The sequence below is a fragment of the Arctopsyche grandis genome, chromosome 6 (assembly GCF_051622035.1).
Source record: "Arctopsyche grandis isolate Sample6627 chromosome 6, ASM5162203v2, whole genome shotgun sequence".
NCBI classification, from domain to species: domain Eukaryota; kingdom Metazoa; phylum Arthropoda; class Insecta; order Trichoptera; family Hydropsychidae; genus Arctopsyche; species Arctopsyche grandis.
In genome coordinates, this window is record NC_135360.1 from 210,808 (window position 1) to 233,647 (window position 22,840).

The 22,840-nt window shown below is 37.3% G+C and overlaps 2 protein-coding genes across 2 annotated transcripts in view; both read right to left on the reverse strand.

Moving 5' to 3' along the window:
- Positions 1 to 1,344: 1,344 nt before the first annotated feature.
- LOC143913760 (uncharacterized) lies at positions 1,345 to 13,876 on the reverse strand. The gene is made up of 3 exons (XM_077433745.1): positions 12,900 to 13,876; positions 9,881 to 12,397; positions 1,345 to 1,429 (listed from the first exon to the last, which is right to left on the reverse strand). The coding sequence occupies exons 2-3, from the start codon at positions 12,085 to 12,087 to the stop codon at positions 1,345 to 1,347; spliced, it is 2,292 nt and encodes a 763-aa protein (XP_077289871.1). The 5' UTR covers positions 12,088 to 12,397; positions 12,900 to 13,876.
- LOC143913779 (uncharacterized) overlaps positions 6,196 to 22,840 on the reverse strand; it is a 500,092-nt gene continuing 483,447 nt past the window's right edge. The window contains exon 2 of the mRNA XM_077433768.1: positions 6,196 to 6,346. The gene's annotated coding sequence lies outside the window, so the exon portion shown is untranslated. The remainder of the gene's footprint in view (positions 6,347 to 22,840) is intronic.

Consider the following 22,840-nt stretch of genomic DNA (forward strand, 5'->3'; position numbering starts at 1 on the left):
GGTTTTAATGTTTTCCTTCGTGTTTTTGGCGTTTGACACAAACTCCACGAGCATGTCCATTTCCACTTTTATTCTGTTTATTGGATCCATAATTTGTTGCTGTGGCTTTTCGTTGCTCATTGTCATTCATTTATTTATTTATTTATTTTAAACAGACCATTGTGGCTTAACAGGAATTCCTGAAGCGCTAAAGCCTAAAGTGCCACACTGGTCAAAAAAAAAATATAACACAAAAAAGAAAAAACAAAATACCAATTAAACATAAACATAAATACATTCATACATAAACATGAAGAATAGCATTTATAATGACAGATAAAGTAAATGGACATTCATATCAGCAGATAATCCACGGTGTGTCGTTTGTTGTGGTCAGCTGGTCTAAGAATCAGCTGTGCATGTAATGATGTTACGTCTCTCGCGTATGGGGGCAGGTAGTCACGCGCATGTATGTCAGCTGTTCATAGTGCGAACTATGTATGTCGGCGGTTCGTTCCCGGTGACGTTTACTTCTTACGATTTTTTGCGGTAAAGATTTTTAATTGTGACCATAGATGTCGCTAGTGAATAAATAATTTAATTTAAGGTTTTGATCTTAATTGACCATAGATGTCGCTAGTGTATAAATAATTTAATTAAGGTTTTAATCTAAATTGACCATAGGTGTCGCTAGTGAGTAAATAATTTAATTACGGTTTTAATCTAAATTGACCATAGGTGTCGCTAGTGAATAAATAATTTAATTAGAGTTTTAATCTTAATTGGTTTTGCAGATAATTATTTATATTTGTTTATTTATTTGTATGAATGCCGTGTTGTACAGTGGGTGCTTTGCAGCGATCGTCTGTGGCAAGCGGCTCGCCGGCGCCCCCACGATTTGACAGCTAGTCAGCTGATCGTGTTCGTGTCGCGATCGAAACCGGCGTGGTGTAGTCAGATGGTCTAGGAATGTATTGTATTGTATTGTATTACACGTAATATTACAACAATTTGCGGATGTTTCACTGGCTTTATTCACAGTGTAGCCACCTTTGCCTGAGGCAGGCGTGAAATATAATTGGCTGTCACGCTATTTGACAGCTAGTCAGCTGATCGTATTCGTGTCACGATCGGAACCGGCGTGGTGTGGTACAGCTGTTCAAGCGATGTATTGTATTGTATTACACGTGATATAACGACGATTTGCGGGCGTTTCACTGGCTTTTTTCACAGTGTAGCCACCTTTGACAGTGACTGGCAGCTCCCCGCGCCCCCGAGAAATGTCAATGGTTGTCGCGCGATTTGACAGATAGTCAGCTGGTCGTATTCGTATAGCGATCGGAACCGGCGTGCGTGGTCAGATGATTAGCGATGTTGTGTTACACGCGATATAACGACAATTTGCAAAGTGTCAATTATTATTATCGCTATGTGCGTGGTGTTTCGACAACTGTCGGTGTGTTATGGGATGTGTGGTAGTTATAACAACGTGGCGGCCTGGTTTTTTTTTTTTTTTTTTTTACATGCAAACACACAGCCTCTCCTACCTCCTTCAGATACGTCTGATACTACTGGCACAGACGCAGTGAAGTGCCAATGGCCCCTCCTGACTCCTAGTTGCGACTCCTGGCTTCTAGTAGCGGTAGCGGTTCTGGACTGTGTAGACAGCCGGCGTCGGTGCTCGGCCGAGAGAGCGCGCACAGACACGTCCACTCGCTCCCACTGTCCGCGCGCTACCCCTACCTCACTAAACCTAACCCAACCTAACCTTACCATCACCGAAATCAAAGAATTCGACATTGCAAAAATAAACACAAAACTCGCTAACCTCACCAAACCTAACCCAACCCAACCTAACCGTCACCAAAATCAAAGAATTCGACATTGCAAAAATATACACGAAACTCGCTTCACTCACCAAACTTAACCCAACCTAACTTAACGAACAACGAAATCAAAGAACTCGAGTTTTTAAGATTTACACAAAACTCGCTAACCTCACCGAACCTAACCCAACCAAGCCTTACTATCACTGAAATCAAAGAATTCGACATTGCAAACATATACACAAAACTCGCTAACCTTACCAAACCTATCCCAACCTAACATAACCATCACCGAAATCAAAGAATTCGATATTGCAAAAATATACACAAAACTCGCTAACCTCACAAAACCTTACCCAACCCAACCTAACCGTCACCGAAATCAAAGAATTCGACATTGCAAAAATATACACGAAACTCGCTCACCTCACCAAACCTAACTCAACCTAGCCTAACTATCACCGAAATCAAAGAATTCGACATTGCAAAAATATACACAAAACTCGCTAACCTTACCAAACCTATCCCAACCTAACATAACCATCACCGAAATCAAATAATTCGATATTGCAAAAATATATACAAAACTCGCTAACCTTACCAAACCTATCCCAACCTAACATAACCATCACCGAAATCAAAGAATTCGATATTGCAAAAATATACACAAAACTCGCTAACCTCACAAAACCTTACCCAACCCAACCTAACCGTCACCGAAATCAAAGAATTCGACATTGCAAAAATATACACAAAACTCGCTCACCTTACCAAACCTAACCCAAACCAACCTAACCGTCACCGAAATCAAAGAATACGACATTGCAAAAATATATACAAAACTCGCTTACCTCACTAAACCTAACCCAACCTAACCTTTCCATCACCGAAATCAAAGAATTCGACAATGCAAAAATATACCCAAAACCCGCTTACCTCACCAAACCTAACCCAACCTAACCTAACTATCACCGAATCAAAAGAATTCGACATTGCAAAAATATACACAAAACTCGCTAACCTCACCAAACCTAACTTAACCTAACCTAACCATCACCGAAATCAAAGAATTCGAGATTTAAAAATTTAAACAAAACTCGCTTACCTCACCAAACCTAACCCAACCTAACCTTACCATCACCGAAATCAAAGAATTCGACAATGCAAAAATATACCCAAAACCCGCTTACCTCACCAAACCTAACCTAACCTAACCTAACCATCACCGAAATCAAAGAATTTGAGATTGTATGATTTACACAAATCTCGCCAACCTCACCAAACCTAACCCAACCCAACCTAACCGTCACCGAAGTCAAAGAATATGACATTGCAAATATATACACAAAACTCGCTTACCTCACCATACCCAACCCAACCTAACCTATCCAACACCGAAATCAAAGAATTCGAGTTTTTAAGATTAACACAAATCTCGCTTACCTCACGAAACCTAACCCAACCCAACCTAATCGTCACCGAAGTCAAAGAATTCGACAATGCAAAAATATACACAAAACTCGCTTACCTCACCAAACCTAACCCAACCCAACCTAACCGTCACCGAAATCAAAGAATTCGAGATTGTAAAATTTTCACAAAAATCGCTAACCTCACAGAACCTAACCCAACCGAGCCTTATTTTAACCGAAATCAAAAAGATCGACATATTAAAAATATACACAAAACTCGCTAACTTCACCAAACCTAACCCAACCTAGCCTAACTATCACCGAAATCAAAGAAATCGACATTGCAAAAATATACACAAAACTCGCTTACCTCACCAAACCTAACCCAACCAAGCCTAACTATCACCGAAATTAAAGAATTCGACAATGCAAAAATATACACAAAAATCGCTAACCTCACAGAACCTAACCCAACCGAGCCTTATTTTAACCGAAATCAAAAAGATCGACATATTAAAAATATACACAAAACTCGCTAACTTCACCAAACCTAACCCAACCTAGCCTAACTATCACCGAAATCAAAGAAATCGACATTGCAAAAATATACACAAAACTCGCTTACCTCACCAAACCTAACCCAACCTAGCCTTACTATCACCGAAATCAAAGAATTTTACAATGCAAAAATATACATAAAACCCTTTAACCTCACAAAACCTAACCCAACCTAACCTAACCATCACCAAAATCAAAGAATTCGAGATTTTAAAATTTAAACAAAACTCGCTTACCTCACCAAAACTAACCCAACCTAACCTAACCATCACCGAAATCAAAGAATTCGAGATTGTATGATTTACACAAATCTCGCTAACCTCACCAAACCTAATCCAACCCAACCTAAACGTCACCGAAGTCAAAGAATTCGACATTGCAAAAATATACACAAAACTCGCTTACCCCACCAAACCTAACCCAACCTAGCCAAACTATCACCGAAATCGAAGAATTCGACATTGCAAAAATATACACAAAACTCGCTTACTTCAACAAACCTAACCCAACCTAACCTAACCAACACTGAAATCAAAGAATTCGACAATGCAAAAATATACACAAAACTCGCTGACCTCACCAAACCTAACCCAACCTAGCCTTACTATCACCGAAATCAAAGAATTCGACATCGCAAAAATATACACAAAACCCACTAGCCTCACTAAACCTAACCCAAACTTACCATACCATCACCGAAATCAAAGAATTCGACATTGCAAAAATATACACGAAACTCGCTCACTTCACCAAACCTTACTCAACCCAACCTTACCGACACCGAAATCAAAGAATTCGAGATTTTCAGATTTTCACATGACTCGCTAACCTCACCAAACCTAACCCAACCTAGCTTAACTATCACCGAAATCAAAGAATTCGACATTGCAAAAATATACAAAAAATTCGCTAACCTCACCAAACCTAACCCAACCTTACCTTTCCATCACCGAAATCAAAGAATTCGACATTGCAAAAATTTACACGAAACTCGCTTACCTCAGTTTTTAAGATTTACACAAAACTCACTAACCTCACCAAACCTAACCCAACCCAACCTAACCGTCACCGAAATCAAAGAATTCAACAATGCAAAAATATACACAAAACTCGCTTACCTCACCAAACCTAACCGAACCAAGCCTTACTATCACCGAAATCAAAGAAATCGACATTGCAAAAATATACACGAAACTCGCTTAACTCACCAAACCTAACCCAACCTAACCTAACCATCACCGAAATCAAAGAATTCGACATTGCAAAAATATACACGAAACTCGCGTAACTCACCAAACCTAACCTAACATAACCTAACCATTACCGAAATCAAAGAATTTGAGATTTTAAAATTTAAACAAAACTCGCTTACCTCACCAAAACTAACCTAACCTAGCCTAACTATCACCGAAATCAAAGAATTCGACAATGCAAAAATATACCCAAAACCCGCTAACCTCACAAAACCTAACCCAACCTAGCCTTACTCTAACCGAAATCAAAGAATTCGACATTTTAAAAATATACACAAAACTCGCTAACCTCACCAAACCTAACCCTACCTAGCCTAACTTTTACCGAAATCAAAGAATTCGACATTGCAAAAATATACATAAAACTCGCTAACCTTACCAAACCTATCCCAACCTAACCTTACCATCACCGAAATCAAAGAATTCGACATTGCAAAAATATACACAAACCTCGCTTTCCTCATTTAACCTAACCCAACCTAACGTAAACATCACCGAAATCAAAGAATTCGACATTGCAAAAATATACACAAACCTCGCTTTCCTCATTTAACCTAACCCAACCTAACGTAAACATCACCGAAATCAAAGAATTCGACATTGCAAAAATTAAAATTAAACTCGCTTACCTCACCAAACCTTACCCAACCTAGCATAACTATCACCGAAATCAAAGAAATCGACAATGCAAAAATATACACAAAACTCGCTAGCCTCACCAAACCTAACCCAATCTAACCTAACCATCACCGAAATCAAAGAATTCGACATTGCAAAAATATACACAAAACTCGCTTCCCTCACTAAACCTAACCCAACCTAACCTAACCATCACCGAAATCAAAGAATTCGACATTGCAAAAATATACACAAAACTCGCTTACCTCACCATACCGAACCCAACCTAACCTAACCATCACCGAAATCAAAGAAATCGACATTGCAAACATATACACGAAACTCGCTTAACTCACCAAACCTAACCCAACCTAACCTAACCATCACCGAAATAAAAAAAATCGAGATTTTAAAATTTAAACAAAACTCGCTATCCTCACCAAACCTAACCCAACCTAACCTAACCATCACCGAAATCAAAGAATTCGACATTGCAAAAATATACACGAAACTCGCGTTACTCACCAAACCTTACCCAACATAACCTAACTGGAAAAGACTTCGATAATGGTTTGATGTAGTTTATTGAAATGTAAAATTTGCACGTGGTGGTTCAGCGGAGCGTACGGAACACAAGTTGTCCGTACGCCGTCTGCTCGCTGACTCTGTCGACCGTCGCGTATTTCCGCTTGGGCCGACACTAATGCCAACTCGTCAATAATGCCAATCGACAATCAGTTAATAAGACTGTTTGCCACACGTCATTACAAAAGTCGGAACATAGTCCCACATAGGAAAACTGTTGAACAATACAGTTATTCTACAGAGTTACAGCATTACTGACGAGTCGTTTACAATAAATCATAGCTCTTAAAATAATTAAATAGAGGGTGAATAATGAAACCTTTGCCTCATCCAGTGTGAGGATAAAATCAATTTATTGGTTCAGTAATATTTCAACTTATAGGTATACCTCTGGTGAATGTTGTTTCTATTTACATTAAAATTTTTGAAATCTCCTTTGAAGCTGTGAATAAGCATTACAAGATAAGTTTACTTTAAAGAAGAGAGAGTGGACTGTATATGGTTTAAAACTTAAGCATTCCTCATCTTGATGTTAACTTAGACAATACAATGTTGACACTGTTACAGTTGTCAAGACAGATCAGCTATTACCGATCAACTAACTTTGATTAGTGAGTGTAATGCTCCTAAGTTAACTTGATTTCATCAACAAGTAGCACAAACATTGCTAAATTAAAAGTAAATTGGAAAGTCATTCATTCATTCCTACAAGCAGGAAATGAAGGCGAACTATGATTATAGATGTCTCTACGTTAAACATCGAAATGTTCAGTATTATAATATTTACTTATTCTATGATTCACATAAATACTATAAACAGTAAGAGTTAACTTATGTTTTCATAACAAGAAACATAAGACCTGCGGATGACTCCCGGCAGGTTATAATTAAGTAGACATGAAATAATTTAAGATGCTCCATTAAGTGTGGCTTGGAGACTAACATTAACAAATCATGAATCTAATTTTAACTGTCAAATTTGAACAGTTTATTTTAAACTCGGATATAATCCTTCCGAGTGATGACATGAGACAAGTCTTATATTATAAAGACAAAATGATTAGATTAAATTCGGAGATATATACTGCCGAATGTTAAAATGAAAATAGCTTAAATTATACACACAACACAATTAAAGTGAATTACGGAGTACTACTATTAACATTGAATGATTTAAACTCATGATTACATCTAATAAGTAATATGAGTTGGGGGTAGTGTCTTCGGGTTAAACTAAGCTACCGAAGTTGACGGAATTGAAGCTGCTGTTTCTCCTCCCTCTTGCTGATCTTCCTTCCTGTCAAGTGGTCCTTGTGGTAGAATCGGCAATGGCGCCACTAGATGACTGGACCGACGAAACTCTCCGCTGGCAGTAAAGACGTCGACGACTCGAACTCTGCCATCTGGTCCGGGATACAATTTAGTGACTCGACCCAAGACCCATCGGGTTGGCAGCATGTGTTCCTCCTTTAACAGGACCATTTGACCCACACTCAGATTGTTGCTCGAGTCCTTCTTCCATTTGTGTCGTAACTGCAAAGAATGTAAATATTCCGCCGACCAACGTTTCCAAAATGCTGCTGTGGTCAAATGTATCTGAAGCAGATTGGCATGGACATTAGTGTTATATTTAACCTCCATTGGAAGAGCGAGTAAGGATCTGCCAATTAAGAAATGTCCAGGTGTGAGGGGTAAAAGGTCTAGTGGATCCGAAGACAAGGGACTAAGAGGACGGGAATTCATGCAAGCTTCTATTTGAGTCAATACCGTACAAAATGATTCGAAATTTAAGGTGGTGGCCTTTAACACCTTGTTTAAATGAATCTTCATGGATTTAACCGCTGCTTCCCACAGCCCTCCCATGTGAGGCGCCCTTGGCGGGTTAAACTTCCAACGAATCCCTTCGGAGGCTACATACCGTAGTAGCTTCTCCTCATGAGGACGTTCGTAAATTAATTTTACTAAATTAACGAGTTCACGACTTGCACCGACAAAATTAGTAGCATTGTCGGAATATATCGTATTGGGCCTGCCACGTCTGGCTACGAATCTTCTTAAACAATTTAAGAAATTTGAACTCGTTAAGTCTCCGACAAGTTCCAAGTGAACTGCCTTACTGGAAAAACACACAAAGACACAAACGTAACCCTTAATTATCTTAGAATTCTTATTGCAACCACTCTTCACAGGAAAAGGTCCTGCGAAATCTATCCCCACATGACTGAAAGGAAAATTCGCAGTGGTACGTTCAAGCGGGAGTAATCCCATTAATCTATTGTGTGACAGTGGTTTATTTCTGAAACAAATGACACATGAACGCACCACTCCTTTGACAGTATTATGTCCGGCCAATGGCCAATAGGTCTGCCGCAATAACGACAGTAAGGCTTGAGTACCCAAGTGAATGTATTTCAAGTGCGCATCTCGGACAATCATGTGTGTAAGTTTATGCTTATTTGACAAGATAATGGGTGACGTTGATAGAGTTGTTCCCAGAGGAAGTCTACTTCCAACACAAATTAAATTCTCGTGGAATAGAGGGGACAATTTAGCTAATTTACTGCTACTGGGAATTGGATGTCCCTTGCTCAGCAAACGATATTCCAATGGAAATGATTCCATTTGCGATAACCTTATCAAATTATTTAAAGCATCTTTTAATTCTAAAGCGGACGGTTCGTTATTTTCTTTAACGTTTAATTGTTTATTCCTTAGTGGCCGACGAACATATGATAAAACTCGAAGGAGTCTTGGAAGATGAGAATATTTATCTATCCAATTATTTTCCCTCACAAGGGTAGCGTTAGTGACTACCCTTCTCTCTGGAAGATCTATTGTGATCTCAGGAGGTCTTCGAGGCCATCGTGATTCATCTAATTTCAACCAACTAGGGCCGTCCCACCATAACGAATTATGATTTAATTCTGATGGTTGAGTCCCTCGAGAAATTAAATCTGCTGGATTGTCTGTAGAGGAGACATGGTACCACTCAATGGGTTGAGATATTGATTGGATTTCGGCCACTCGATTGGCAACGAAGGTAGTCCATTTACATGACTCTCCCCTAATCCAATGCAATGCGACGGTTGAATCCGTCCAATAATATTTTTCATTAATATGAATTGTTAATTGGTCTATTGTTGACTTCATTAACTTTGATAATAACATAGCGGAGCACAGCTCTAAACGCGGAATAGTTACAAAACTGAGCGGAGCGACTCTCGAACGAGAACACACAAGATGACATTTGGAATTTCCCAATTGATCAGTACATTTTACATAAATACAAGCACCATAAGCTTTCTCGGATGCGTCACAAAATCCGTGTGCCTGTATATTAATGGCATTATTTAGTATTATCAATCTAGGAATTTTATAAAGTTTCATGACTGTATTGGATAATTGACAATCCTTCCATTTTTTGAAGATTGTCTGAGGAATGAGTTCAATAAGTTTTAATAAAAATAAATTTAACCAATCTGATTGGACACTAGGTTCCACCATCAAAATATTATTTAGTGAGATATTGGACGTTGTCTTTGCGGACGCATCAAAAACTACACGATATTTAGTGGTAAGGCTAGACTCCTTAACCACGACGTGATGAGGTAAATAACAATGAACCTCATGTGCCTCCGGAGGTTCACACTCTGACATGTGTCCTAAATTTATGTACTCTTCTAAAACTTTATTGTATTCCATTTTTAAATTATTATTGGCTAAAAAACGTCTTTCCAAAGTTTTGTGTCTTTTCTCCGCAATGTGCAATGAACTTCCTAATACTACCGGGGAATTTTTATATGGTAAAGCTACACAAAATCTACCGTTTTTATCTCGTGATGTGTGTGCTTGGAAATGTTCCTCACATCTTTTCTCCTCAAGAGATTGATGTTTTACCATAGGAACCTGGTCTATCATCCAAAAGTTTTGAATGTGACTGTCTAATTGACTTAAGCCTATGTGGCTCTTCCCTGGAGCATTATTTACTTCGGGATATGGACCAACTATTGTCCATCCGAATTCGGTATCCTTTAAGATAGGCATACCTTTTCCTAACTGGATGGTTCCTGCTTTCATAGCATGAACGCAAATCTCGGCGCCGAGCAATAAATCGATTGGCGTCGGTTTATTCCAAAGGGGATCTGATAACTTGATTCCCGCTGGTATTGAAATTAACTGTTGATCCAGTTTCACAGTTGGAATTTCGCCAGTAATTTCTGGTAATACCAAACACAACACTTTGGTTGAGTAATTAGTGGTTGAAGACCTTATGGTCACCTTGGTGATGTGACGAATGCTACTTTCTTGATTAGCGATACCTACAATTTTTTGAGAGATTTTCTCTAACTTGAAGTTATTCTTCTTAGCGAAAGATGTGGTAACATAGTTGACTTGTGAGCCGGAATCTAATAATGTGCGACCCTTAACGACCGTTCCATTGGACGTTATAATGTCTACTTGTACCGTGGGTAAAATTATCTCCCTTTGAGAGAAATAAGTAGAATGAGCATTAATTGACTTCCTTCCCGTATTATTTGAACTAAATGTATCGTCCTGATGCAACAAAGTATGATGGTTTTGTTTGCACCTTAAGCAATTATAGTTAGACTTGCAATTTGTTATCTTATGCGATGAATTTAAACATTTAAAACACATGTTATTAGATTTAACGAATTCATTTCTTTCCAAACTGGATTTTGCTTTGAATTTATCACATTTGCCTATGAAATGATTATTTCGACAAAATGCACATGCGTTTACCTTACTTGATGGGTTTTTATTCGCGACATGAGTTCTCCTGATTCGTTGACGGTTATGAGGGAATTCTTTCACCGTAATTACAGATGCAGTAGATTGTAATACGTTACATCTATTCTGCAGAAACGTTTCTAACTTCTCGTACGGTGGCATTTCTCTGTCAACCAGAGATGTTTCCCAGTCCTTTAATAAACTAAATGGTAATTTCCTTAGAACTAAACATGTTACCCATGGATCTAAAATTTCTCTCGCGTAACCCAATGATTCAATGTTTTTAATACACACCGTTACCTTATTTAATAGATCTCTCAATTCGATATGTGATTCCTTTGTGATTAATTTTAAGTCACAAAGTGAGTTGATCCTAGTTTTAAGATTAAGTCTTGGTAAATTGTATTGCTTGTCTAAAATACTCCACGTTATTTCATAATTGTCTGAGCTAATATCTAACCCTGATACAGCTGCTAAAGCGGGACCGAGTAATGATTGATGCAAATATAGTAATTTCGTGACATTCGAATATTCCGTTTTGTTTCCTATTGTATTCTTAAAAGCTTGTTGAAATGATTGCCATTCAGATGGATCTCCCTGAAATGTGGGAATAGTCAACGTCGGTAACTTATCTCTAGCAAATTTAATTGTTGTTTGCTCTACTTTTAGTTGATTATTTTGAATGGATTGTCTATCTAATGTCGCTTTAAGATTTTGAATTGTCATTGAAATCATGTCGAACTCTTCGTCTATTTGATCCGCCTGCTCTATATCTGTGAGGTTATCTAAATACTCATAATGGAGTTTATGGAAATAGTCGTATGCTTTTTCAATAATTTGATACTGTCCTTCATTTATTTCGGAGGTTCTTTCTATTTTTCCCTTTAGTCTTTTTAACGCGCCCGAATACCTTAATTCTATTGACGCCATTGTCACTTCTACTTTATTTTCTTTCGCTAATGTTTTTATCGATTGAGTCTGACTTCGAGTCTGATGTATTCTAGAGCTTGACCTGTCTCTACTAAGTTCTACGTCCCTAGTTGGATTTCGACCTTTATGCGACTTGGAAGTCGAAGCTTCTATTTCCTCGTTTTCAGCACTTGACATTTATTTCAGAAAGTTGCACTATTTCGTCTCATAAATACAGTTATTCTCTACTATAGCTGTCAATTGAACTATTCGTAGAGATAAGGTAATAATATTCAATGATTAACCGTGAATCTTAATATTCTACTTTAACTATTATCACCAGAATCTATCCAACATATTTTGGAAGAAATAACAACCCTAAATTGGTGGGTGCTTGATTTAAACCACTTTGGGGCTACAAGTCTTGTGATTTATTTTAAATCACCACTGTTTCATCACACATTATGAAACAAAGAGATCTACCGATGTATGAATATGCCGGTATGTACTTGGTTTAAGCCACTTTGGGGCTACAAGTATAATTCCACATTTATCGTGGAAGGGGGGGGGGGGAGGGTGTTTCTACACACATTAAGAAACAAAGATCTACCGATATGAATATACCGGTATGTACTTGGTTTAAGTCACTTTGGGGCTACAAGTATAATTCCACATTTATCGTGGAAGGGGGGGGGGGGGAGGGTGTTTCTACACACATTAAGAAACAAAGATCTACCGATATGAATATACCGGTATGTACTTGGTTTAAGCCACTTTGGGGCTACAAGTATAATTCCACATTTATCGTGGAAGGGGGGGGGGGGAGGGTGTTTCTACACACATTAAGAAACAAAGATCTACCGATATGAATATACCGGTATGTACTTGGTTTAAGCCACTTTGGGGCTACAAGTACAATTCCACATTTATCGTGGAAGGGGGGGGGGGGAGGGTGTTTCTACACACATTAAGAAACAAAGATCTACCGATATGAATATACCGGTATGTACTTGGTTTAAGCCACTTTGGGGCTACAAGTATAATTCCACATTTATCGTGGAAGGGGGGGGGGGGGAGGGTGTTTCTACACACATTAAGAAACAAAGATCTACCGATATGAATATACCGGTATGTACTTGGTTTAAGCCACTTTGGGGCTACAAGTATAATTCCACATTTATTGTGGAGGGGGGAGGGGGGAGAAAGTTTCTACACACATTAAGAAACAAAGAGATCTGCCGGTATATGAATATACCGGTATGTACTTGGTTTAAGCCACTTTGGGGCTACAAGTATAATTCCCCACGTGCTTTGCTAATTTTACACTACATCTGATTTTACACTTTTAATACGAAATTCGATGCGACCGATGAAACATTCCTTCGTAGCGCGATATTATTTTATACAATCGCGTTAATTAATTGTTATACTTTAAAACATATTTTAAAAACTGACCTACCCACATGATTGCCTTTTGAACAGATTGCCTGAGATTGAATACATTCACTTACTTGAATATCCTTTACGATGTTTATGTGATCGTTCCGATAATTTTGGATTACCTCTGTGTCCCATGCGTCTTTGTAGGTTATGTTTTTATTTATATATTTTCTGCGTCAATCACGCGGTCATGTACCTCTGTACATCAATCAATATATTGCTGAAATAGAAGCAAACATGTTATTAGTATTGGAAAGGTATGGATAGTAACAAAGGAACGATACCGATTTCTTAATTGACATCCATTTTTTCTCGACCACGTTTTTTCCTATTGGTTTGTCCGTTTGGTGTTGTGGCCTAGGTTACTGGTGTCCGGTTCGAAGTGACCATCATGGAAAAGACTTCGATAATGGTTTGATGTAGTTTATTGAAATGTAAAATTTGCACGTGGTGGTTCAGCGGAGCGTACGGAACACAAGTTGTCCGTAAGCCGTCTGCTCGCTGACTCTGTCGACCGTCGCGTATTTCCGCTTGGGCCGACACTAATGCCAACTCGTCAATAATGCCAATCGACAATCAGTTAATAAGACTGTTTGCCACACGTCATTACAAAAGTCGGAACACTAACCATCACCGAAATCAAAGAATTCGACAATGCAAAAATATACACAAAACTCGCTAGCCTCACCAAACCTAGCCCAATCTAACCTAACCATCACCGAAATCAAAGAATTCGACATTGCAAAAATATACACAAAACTCGCTTCCCTCACTAAACCTAACCCAACCTAACCTAACCATCACCGAAATCAAAGAATTCGACATTGCAAAAATATACACAAAACTCGCTTACCTCACCAAACCTAACCCAACCTAGCCTAACTATCACCGAAATCAAAGACATCTACAATGCAAAAATATACACAAAACCCACTAACCTCACCAAACCTAACCCAACCTTACCTTTCCATCACCGAAATCAAAGAATTCGACATTGCAAAAATTTACACGAAACTCGCTTACCTCACCAAACCTAACCCAACCTAACTTAACGATCATCGAAATCAAAGAACTCGAGTTTTTTAAATTTACACAAAACTCGCTAACGTCACCAAACCTAACCCAACCCAACCTAACCGTCACCGAATCCAAAGAATTCGACATTGCAAAAATATACACAAAACTCGCTTACCTCACTAAACCTAACCCAACCTAACCTTACCATCACCGAAATCAAAGAATTCGACATTGCAAAAATATACACGAAACTCGCTTCACTCAACAAACCTAACCCAACCTAACTTAACGATCAACGAAATCAAAGAACTCGAGTTTTTAAGATTTACACAAAACTCGCTAACCTCACCAAACATAACCCAACCCAACCTGACCGTCACCGAAATAAAAGAATTCGACAAAGCAAAAATATACACAAAACTCGCTAACCTCACCAAACCTAACCCAACCCAACATAACCGTCACCGAAATCAAAGAATTCGACATTGCAAAAATATACATAAAACTCGCTTGCCTCACTAAACCTAACCCAACCTAACCTTACCATCACCGAAATCAAAGAATTCGACAATGCAAAAATATACCCAAAACCCGCTTACCTCACCAAACCTAACCCAACCTAACCTAACTATCACCGAAATAAAAGAATTCCACAATGCAAAAATATACACAAAACTCGCTAACCTCACCAAACCTAACCCAACCTAGCCTTACTATCACCGAAATCAAAGAATTCGACAATGCAAAAATTTACCCAAAACCCGCTTACCTCACCAAACCTAACCCATTCTAACCTAACCATCACCGAAATCAAAGAATTCGACATTGCAAAAATATACACAAGACTCGCTTAACTCACCAAACCTAACCCAACCAAGCCTTACTATCACCGAAGTCAAAGAATTCGACAATGCAAAAATATACACAAAACTCGCTAACCTCACCAAACCTAACCCAACCCAACCTAACCGTCACCGAAATCAAAGAATTCGACATTGCAAAAATATATACAAAACTCGCTTACCTCACTAAACCTAACCCAACCTAACCTAACCATCACCGAAAACAAAGAATTCGACAATGCAAAAATATACACAAAACTCGCTAACCTAACCAACCCTCACCCAACCTAGCCTAACTATCACCGAAATCAAAGAATTCGACATCGCAAAAATATACACAAAACCCACTAACCTCACCAAACCTAACCCAACCTTACCATACCATCACCGAAATCAAAGAATTCGACATTGCAAAAATATACACGAAACTCGCTTCACTCACCAAACCTAACCCAACCTAACTTAACGATCATCGTAATCAAAGAACTCGAGTTTTTTAGATTTACACAAAACTCGCTAACGTCACCAAACCTAACCCAACCCAACCTAACCGTCACCGAATCCAAAGAATTCGACATTGCAAAAATATACACAAAACTCGCTTACCTCACTAAACCTAACCCAACCTAACCTTACCATCACCGAAATCAAAGAATTCGACATTGCAAAAATATACACGAAACTCGCTTCACTCACCAAACCTAACCCAACCTAACTTAACGATCAACGAAATCAAAGAACTCGAGTTTTTAAGATTTACACAAAACTCGCTAACCTCACCAAACATAACCCAACCCAACCTAACCGTCACCGAAATCAAAGAATTCGACATTTTAAAAATAAACACAAAAATCGCTAACCTCACCAAACCTAACCCAACCTAGCCTAACTATCACCGAAATCAAAGAATTCGACATCGCAAAAATATACACAAAACCCGCTTACCTCACCAAATCTCACCCAACCTAACCTTACCATCACCGAAATCAGAGAATTCGACATTGCAAAAATATACACGAAACTCGCTTAACTCACCAAACCTAACCCAATCTAACCTAAACATCACCGAAATCAAAGAATTCGAGATTTTAAAATTTGAACAAAACTCGCTTACCTCACCAAACCTAACCCAACCTTACCAAACCATCACCGAAATCAAAGAATTCGAGATTGCAAAAATATACACAAAACTCGCTTTCCTCACTCAACCTAACCCAACCTAACCTTACCATCACCGAAATCAAAGAATTCGACATTGCAAAAATATACACGAAACTCGCTTTACTCACCAAACCTAACCCAACCTAACTTAACGATCAACGAAATCAAAGAACTCGAGTTTTTAAGATGTACACAAAACTCGCTAACCTCACCAAACCTAACCCAACCCAACCTAACCGTCACCGAAATCAAAGAATTCGACATTGCAAAAATATACACAAAACTCGCTTACCTCACTAAACCTAACCCAACCTAACCTTACCATCACCGAAATCAAAGAATTCTAAATTTTAAAAATAAACACAAAACTCGCTAACCTCACCAAACCTAACCCAACCTAGCCTAACTATCACCGAAATCAAAGAATTTGACATCGCAAAAATATACACAAAACTCGCTTACCTCACCAAACCTAATCCAACCTAGCCCTACTATCACCGAAATAAAAGAATTCGACAATGCAAAAATATACACAAAACTCGCTTACCTCACCAAACCTAACCCAACCAAGCCTAACTATCACCGAAGTCAAAGAATTCGACAATGCAAAAATATACACAAAACTCGCTAACCTCACCAAACCTAACCCAACCTAGCCTTACTCTAACCGAAATCAAAGAATTCGACATTTTAAAAATATACACAAAACTCGCTAACCTCACCAAACCTAACCCAACCTAGCCTAACTTTTACCGAAATCAAAGAATTCGACATTGCAAAAATATACACAAACCTCGCTTTCCTCATTTAACCTAACCCAACCTAACGTAAACATCACCGAAATCAAAGAATTCGACATTGCAAAAATTAAAATTAAACTCGCTCACCTCACCAAACCTTACCCAACCTAGCATTACTATCACCGAAATCAAAGAATTCGACAATGCAAAAATATACACAAAACTCGCTAGCCTCACCAAACCTAACCCAATCTAACCTAACCATAACCGAAATCAAAGAATTCGACATTGCAAAAATATACACAAAACTCGCTTCCCTCACTAAACCTAACCCAACCTAACCTAACCATCACCGAAATCAAAGAATTCGACATTGCAAAAATATACACAAAACTCGCTTACCTCACCATACCGAACCCAACCTAACCTAACCATCACCGAAATCAAAGCATTCGACATTGCAAAAATAAACACAAAACTTGCAAACCTCACCAAACCTAACCCAACCTAGCCTAACTATCACCGAAATAAAAGAATTCAACATTGCAAAAATATACACAAAACTCGCTTCCCTCACTAAACCTAACCCAACTTTACCTAACCATCACCGAAATCAAAGAATTCGACATTGCAAAAATATACACGAAACTCGCGTAACTCACCAAACCTAACTTACATAACCTAACCATCACCGATATCAAAGAATTTGAGATTTTAAAATTTAAACAAAACTCGCTTACCTCACCAAAACTAACCTAACCTAGCCTAACTATCACCGAAATCAAAGAATTCGACAATGCAAAAATATACCCAAAACCCGCTAACCTCACAAAACCTAACCCAACCTAGCCCTACTCTTACCGAAATCAAAGAATTCGACATTTTAAAAATATACACAAAACTCGCTAACCTCACCAAACCTAACCCAACCTAGCCTAACTTTTACCGAAATCAAAGAATTCGACATTGCAAAAATATACATAAAACTCGCTAACCTTACCAAACCTATCCCAACCTAACCTTACCATCACCGAAATCAAAGAATTCGACATTGCAAAAATATACACAAACCTCGCTTTCCTCATTTAACCTAACCCAACCTAACGTAAACATCACCGAAATCAAAGAATTCGACATTGCAAAAATTAAAATTAAACTCGCTAACCTCACCAAACCTTACCCAACCTAGCATAACTATCACCGAAATCAAAGAATTCGACAATGCAAAAATATACACAAAACTCGCTAGCCTCACCAAACCTAACCCAATCTAACCTAACCATCACCGAAATCAAAGAATTTGACATTGCAAAAATATACACAAAACTCGCTTCCCTCACTAAACCTAACCCAACCTAACCTAACCATCACCGAAATCAAAGAATTCGACATTGCAAAAATAAACACAAAACTTGCAAACCTCACCAAACCTAACCCAACCTAGCCTAACTATCACCGAAATAAAAGAATTCAACATTGCAAAAATATACACAAAACTCGCTTCCCTCACTAAACCTAACCCAACCTATCCTAACCATCACCGAAATCAAAGAATTCGACATTGCAAAAATATACACAAAACTCGCTTACCTCACCATACCGAACCCAACCTTACCTAACCATCACCGAAATCAAAGAAATCTACATTGCAAAAATATACACGAAACTCGCTTAACTCACCAAACCTAACCCAACCTAACCTAACCATCACCGAAATCAAAAAAATTCGGGTGTGACCAACCCATGACTTTATCTATGTATTTGAGGAATATAAGAAGGTTACAAAACAAAATTCAATATTGAACTAATAACTATGATAGCGATACAAATTGAGCGCGAATATATGCAAATACTTGCACAAGACAAAAGTTCTACTTCCGGTTGTCGGATTTTGTTCAAATTTTTTTTATTATTTAAAATCAGTATAATTATAATATACATTAAATATCAAGAGGATAAAAATAATATAAAAGGTCAAAATAAAATAATGAAATATTGTTTTAAAAAAAAATACTACTTCCGGTTTACAAATTCTGTCCAAAACGTTATCAAATCTAAGTTAGTACATAAAGAATACAAATATAAATTTTCAGCTCAATACGTTTAGGGGTGTGGACAGGATCCAGGCGACAACATTTTTATCCTTTGTAATAGGAGAAAATCCCACTTCCGGTTCATTAAATTTGGTGATTTAATTTTTTAATTTTACTTAAAATCACTATCTTTATTATACACAATAAATATCAAGACGCTTAAAATAATTTAAAAGGTCAAAATAAATTAATGAAAAAATAATGAAATATTGTTTTTAAAAAAAATACTACTTCCGGTTTACGAATTCTGACCAAAACGTTACCAAATCTAAGTTAGTACATAAACAACACAAATATAAATTTTCAGCTTAATACGTTCAGGGGTGTGGACAGGATCCAGGCGACAACATTTTTGACCTTTCTAAGACGAGAAAATCTCTCTTCCGGTTCATTAAATTTGGTGATTTAATTTTTTAATTTTACTTAAAACCACTATCTTTATTATACACAATAAATATCAAGACGCTTAAAATAATTTAAAAGGTCAAAATAAAATAATGAAAAAATAATGAAATATTGTTTTAAAAAAAAATACTACTTCCGGTTTGCGAATTCTGACCAAAATGTTACCAAATCTAAGTTAATACATAAAGAATACAATTATAAATTTTCAGCTTAATACGTTTAGGGGTTTGGTCAGGATCCAGGCGACAACATTTTTGACCTTTCTAAGACGAGAAAATCTCTCTTCCGGTTCATTAAATTTGGTGATTTTATTTTTTATTTTTACTTAAAATCACTATCTTTATTATACACAATAAATATCAAGACGCTTAAAATAATTTAAAAGGTCAAAATAAATTAATGAAAAAATAATGAAATATTGTTTTTAAAAAAAATACTACTTCCGGTTTACGAATTCTGACCAAAACGTTACCAAATCTAAGTTAGTACATAAACAACACAAATATAAATTTTCAGCTTAATACGTTCAGGGGTGTGGACAGGATCCAGGCGACAACATTTTTGACCTTTCTAATAGGAGAAAATCCCACTTCCGGTTCATTAAATTTGATGATTTTATTTTTTATTTTTACTTAAAATCACTATCTTTATTATACACAATAAATATCAAGACGCTTAAAATAATTTAAAAGGTCAAAATAAAATAATGAAAAAATAATGAAATATTGTTTTTAAAAAAAATACTACTTCCGGTATACGAATTCTGACCAAAACGTTACCAAATCTAAGTTAGTACATAAATAATATAAATATAAATTTTCAGCTTAATACGTTCAGGGGTGTGGTCAGGATCCAAAAGACAACATTTTGACCTTCCTTCCGGATGCTTCCGGAAGGGAAAAAATCCCACTTCCGGTTTATTAAAATTAGTGATTTTTTTTTATTTTAATCACATTGATACAAGAATTATACTTGCATTTTTTCGTGAAGACCACACATGTTTAAGGGGTCGAAAAAAATAGTGGAAGAAAAATCGAACAAGAGTAAACTGTCACTTCCGGTCGACGGACGCTTACCAAATTTTATACATAACTTGGTATTGAGCCTTAACTGATCGATATGAAATTTCAGTTCGAATAATCAAAAGGCTTTTGAGAAAAACATAAAAAACCTCGATTCTCTAGAGTAAAAGTACTACTTCCGGTTCAGATAAAAATATTTAAAAAATATAAAATTATAAAAATTATTATTTCTAGTACATGCAAAAAAAATTCAGTCCGATTCAGTTAGTAGTTTGGGAGAAAATCGAATTCAAAAACTTAAAAAAAAGAGGACACCTATAAGGGGAGGTACCATTTCCGGTCAACTTAAAAATTTGAAAAAAATTTACGTAGTGTCTATAAGAATTTCATTAACCGATACTAAGTTTTGGTTCGATAGGACTAACGGTGTTGAAAAAATCCCCAAAGTACACAGACACACACACAGACACACACACAGACACACACACAGACACACACACAGACACACATACAGACACACACACATTTTTTCTAGATCATTAAAACGTGATCAGTAATCGATTCTGAGTTCGAATCAGTCAAAATCTCGAGTTCGAATTTTCGCATGATCACAAAACTTCATCTATTGTTACTACGTACATAGATAAAGTAAAAATCGAGATTTTAAAATTTAAACAAAACTCGCTATCCTCACCAAACCTAACCCAACCTAACCTAACCATCACCGAAATCAAAGAATTCGACATTGCAAAAATATACACGAAACTCGCGTTACTCACCAAACCTAACCCAACATAACCTAACCATCACCGAAATCAAAGAATTCGACAATGCAAAAATATACACAAAACTCGCTAGCCTCACCAAACCTAACCCAATCTAACCTAACTATCACCGAAATCAAAGACATCTAAAATGCAAAAATATACACAAAACCCACTAACCTCACCAAACCTAACCCAACCTTACCTTTCCATCACCGAAATCAAAGAATTCGACATTGCAAAAATTTACACGAAACTCGCTTACCTCACCAAACCTAACCCAACCTAGCCTAACTATCACCGAAATCAAAGAATTCGACATCGCAAAATAATACACAAAACCCACTAACCTCACCAAACCTAACCCAACCTTACCATACCATCACCGAAATCAAAGAATTCGACATTGCAAAAATATACACGAAACTCGCTCACTTCACCAAACCTTACTCAACCCAACCTTACCGACACCGAAATCAAAGAATTCGAGATTTTCAGATATTCACATAACTCGCTAACCTCACCAAACCTAACCCAACCTAGCCTAACTATCACCGAAATCAAAGAATTCGACATTGCAAAAATATACAAAAAATTCGCTAACCTCACCAATTCTAACACAACCTAACCTAACCATCACCGAAATCAAAGAATTCGACATTGCAAAAATATACATAAAACTCGCTTAACTCACCAAACCTAACGTAACCTAACTTAACCATCACCGAAATCAAAAAACTCGAGTTTTTAAGATTTACACAAAACTCACTAACCTCAACAAACCTAACCCAACCCAACCTAACCGTCACCGAAATCAAAGAATTCGACATTGCAAAAATATACACAAAACTCGCTTACCTCACCAAACCTAACCCAACCTAACCTAACCATCACCGAAATCAAAGAATTCGACATTGCAAAAATATACACGAAACTCGCGTAACTCACCAAACCTAACCCAACCTAACCTAACCATCACCGAAATCAAAAAAATCGAGATTTTAAAATTTAAACAAAACTCGCTTACCTCACCAAACCTAACCCAACCTAACCTTACCATCACCGAAATCAAAGAATTCGACATTGCAAAAATATACACAAACCTCGCTTACCTCATTTAACCTAACCCAACCTAACGTAAACATCACCGAAATCAAAGAATTCGACATTGCAAAAATTAAAATTAAACTCGCTAATCTCACCAAACCTTACCCAACCTATCATAACTATCACCGAAATCAAAGAATTCGACAATGCAAAAATATACACAAAACTCGCTAGCCTCACCAAACCTAACCCAATCTAACCTAACCATCACCGAAATCAAAGAATTCGACATTGCAAAAATATACACAAAACTCGCTTCCCTCACTAAACCTAACCCAACCTAACCTAACCATCTTCGAAATCAAAGAATTCGACATTGCAAAAATATACACAAAACTCGCTTACCTCACCAAACCTAAC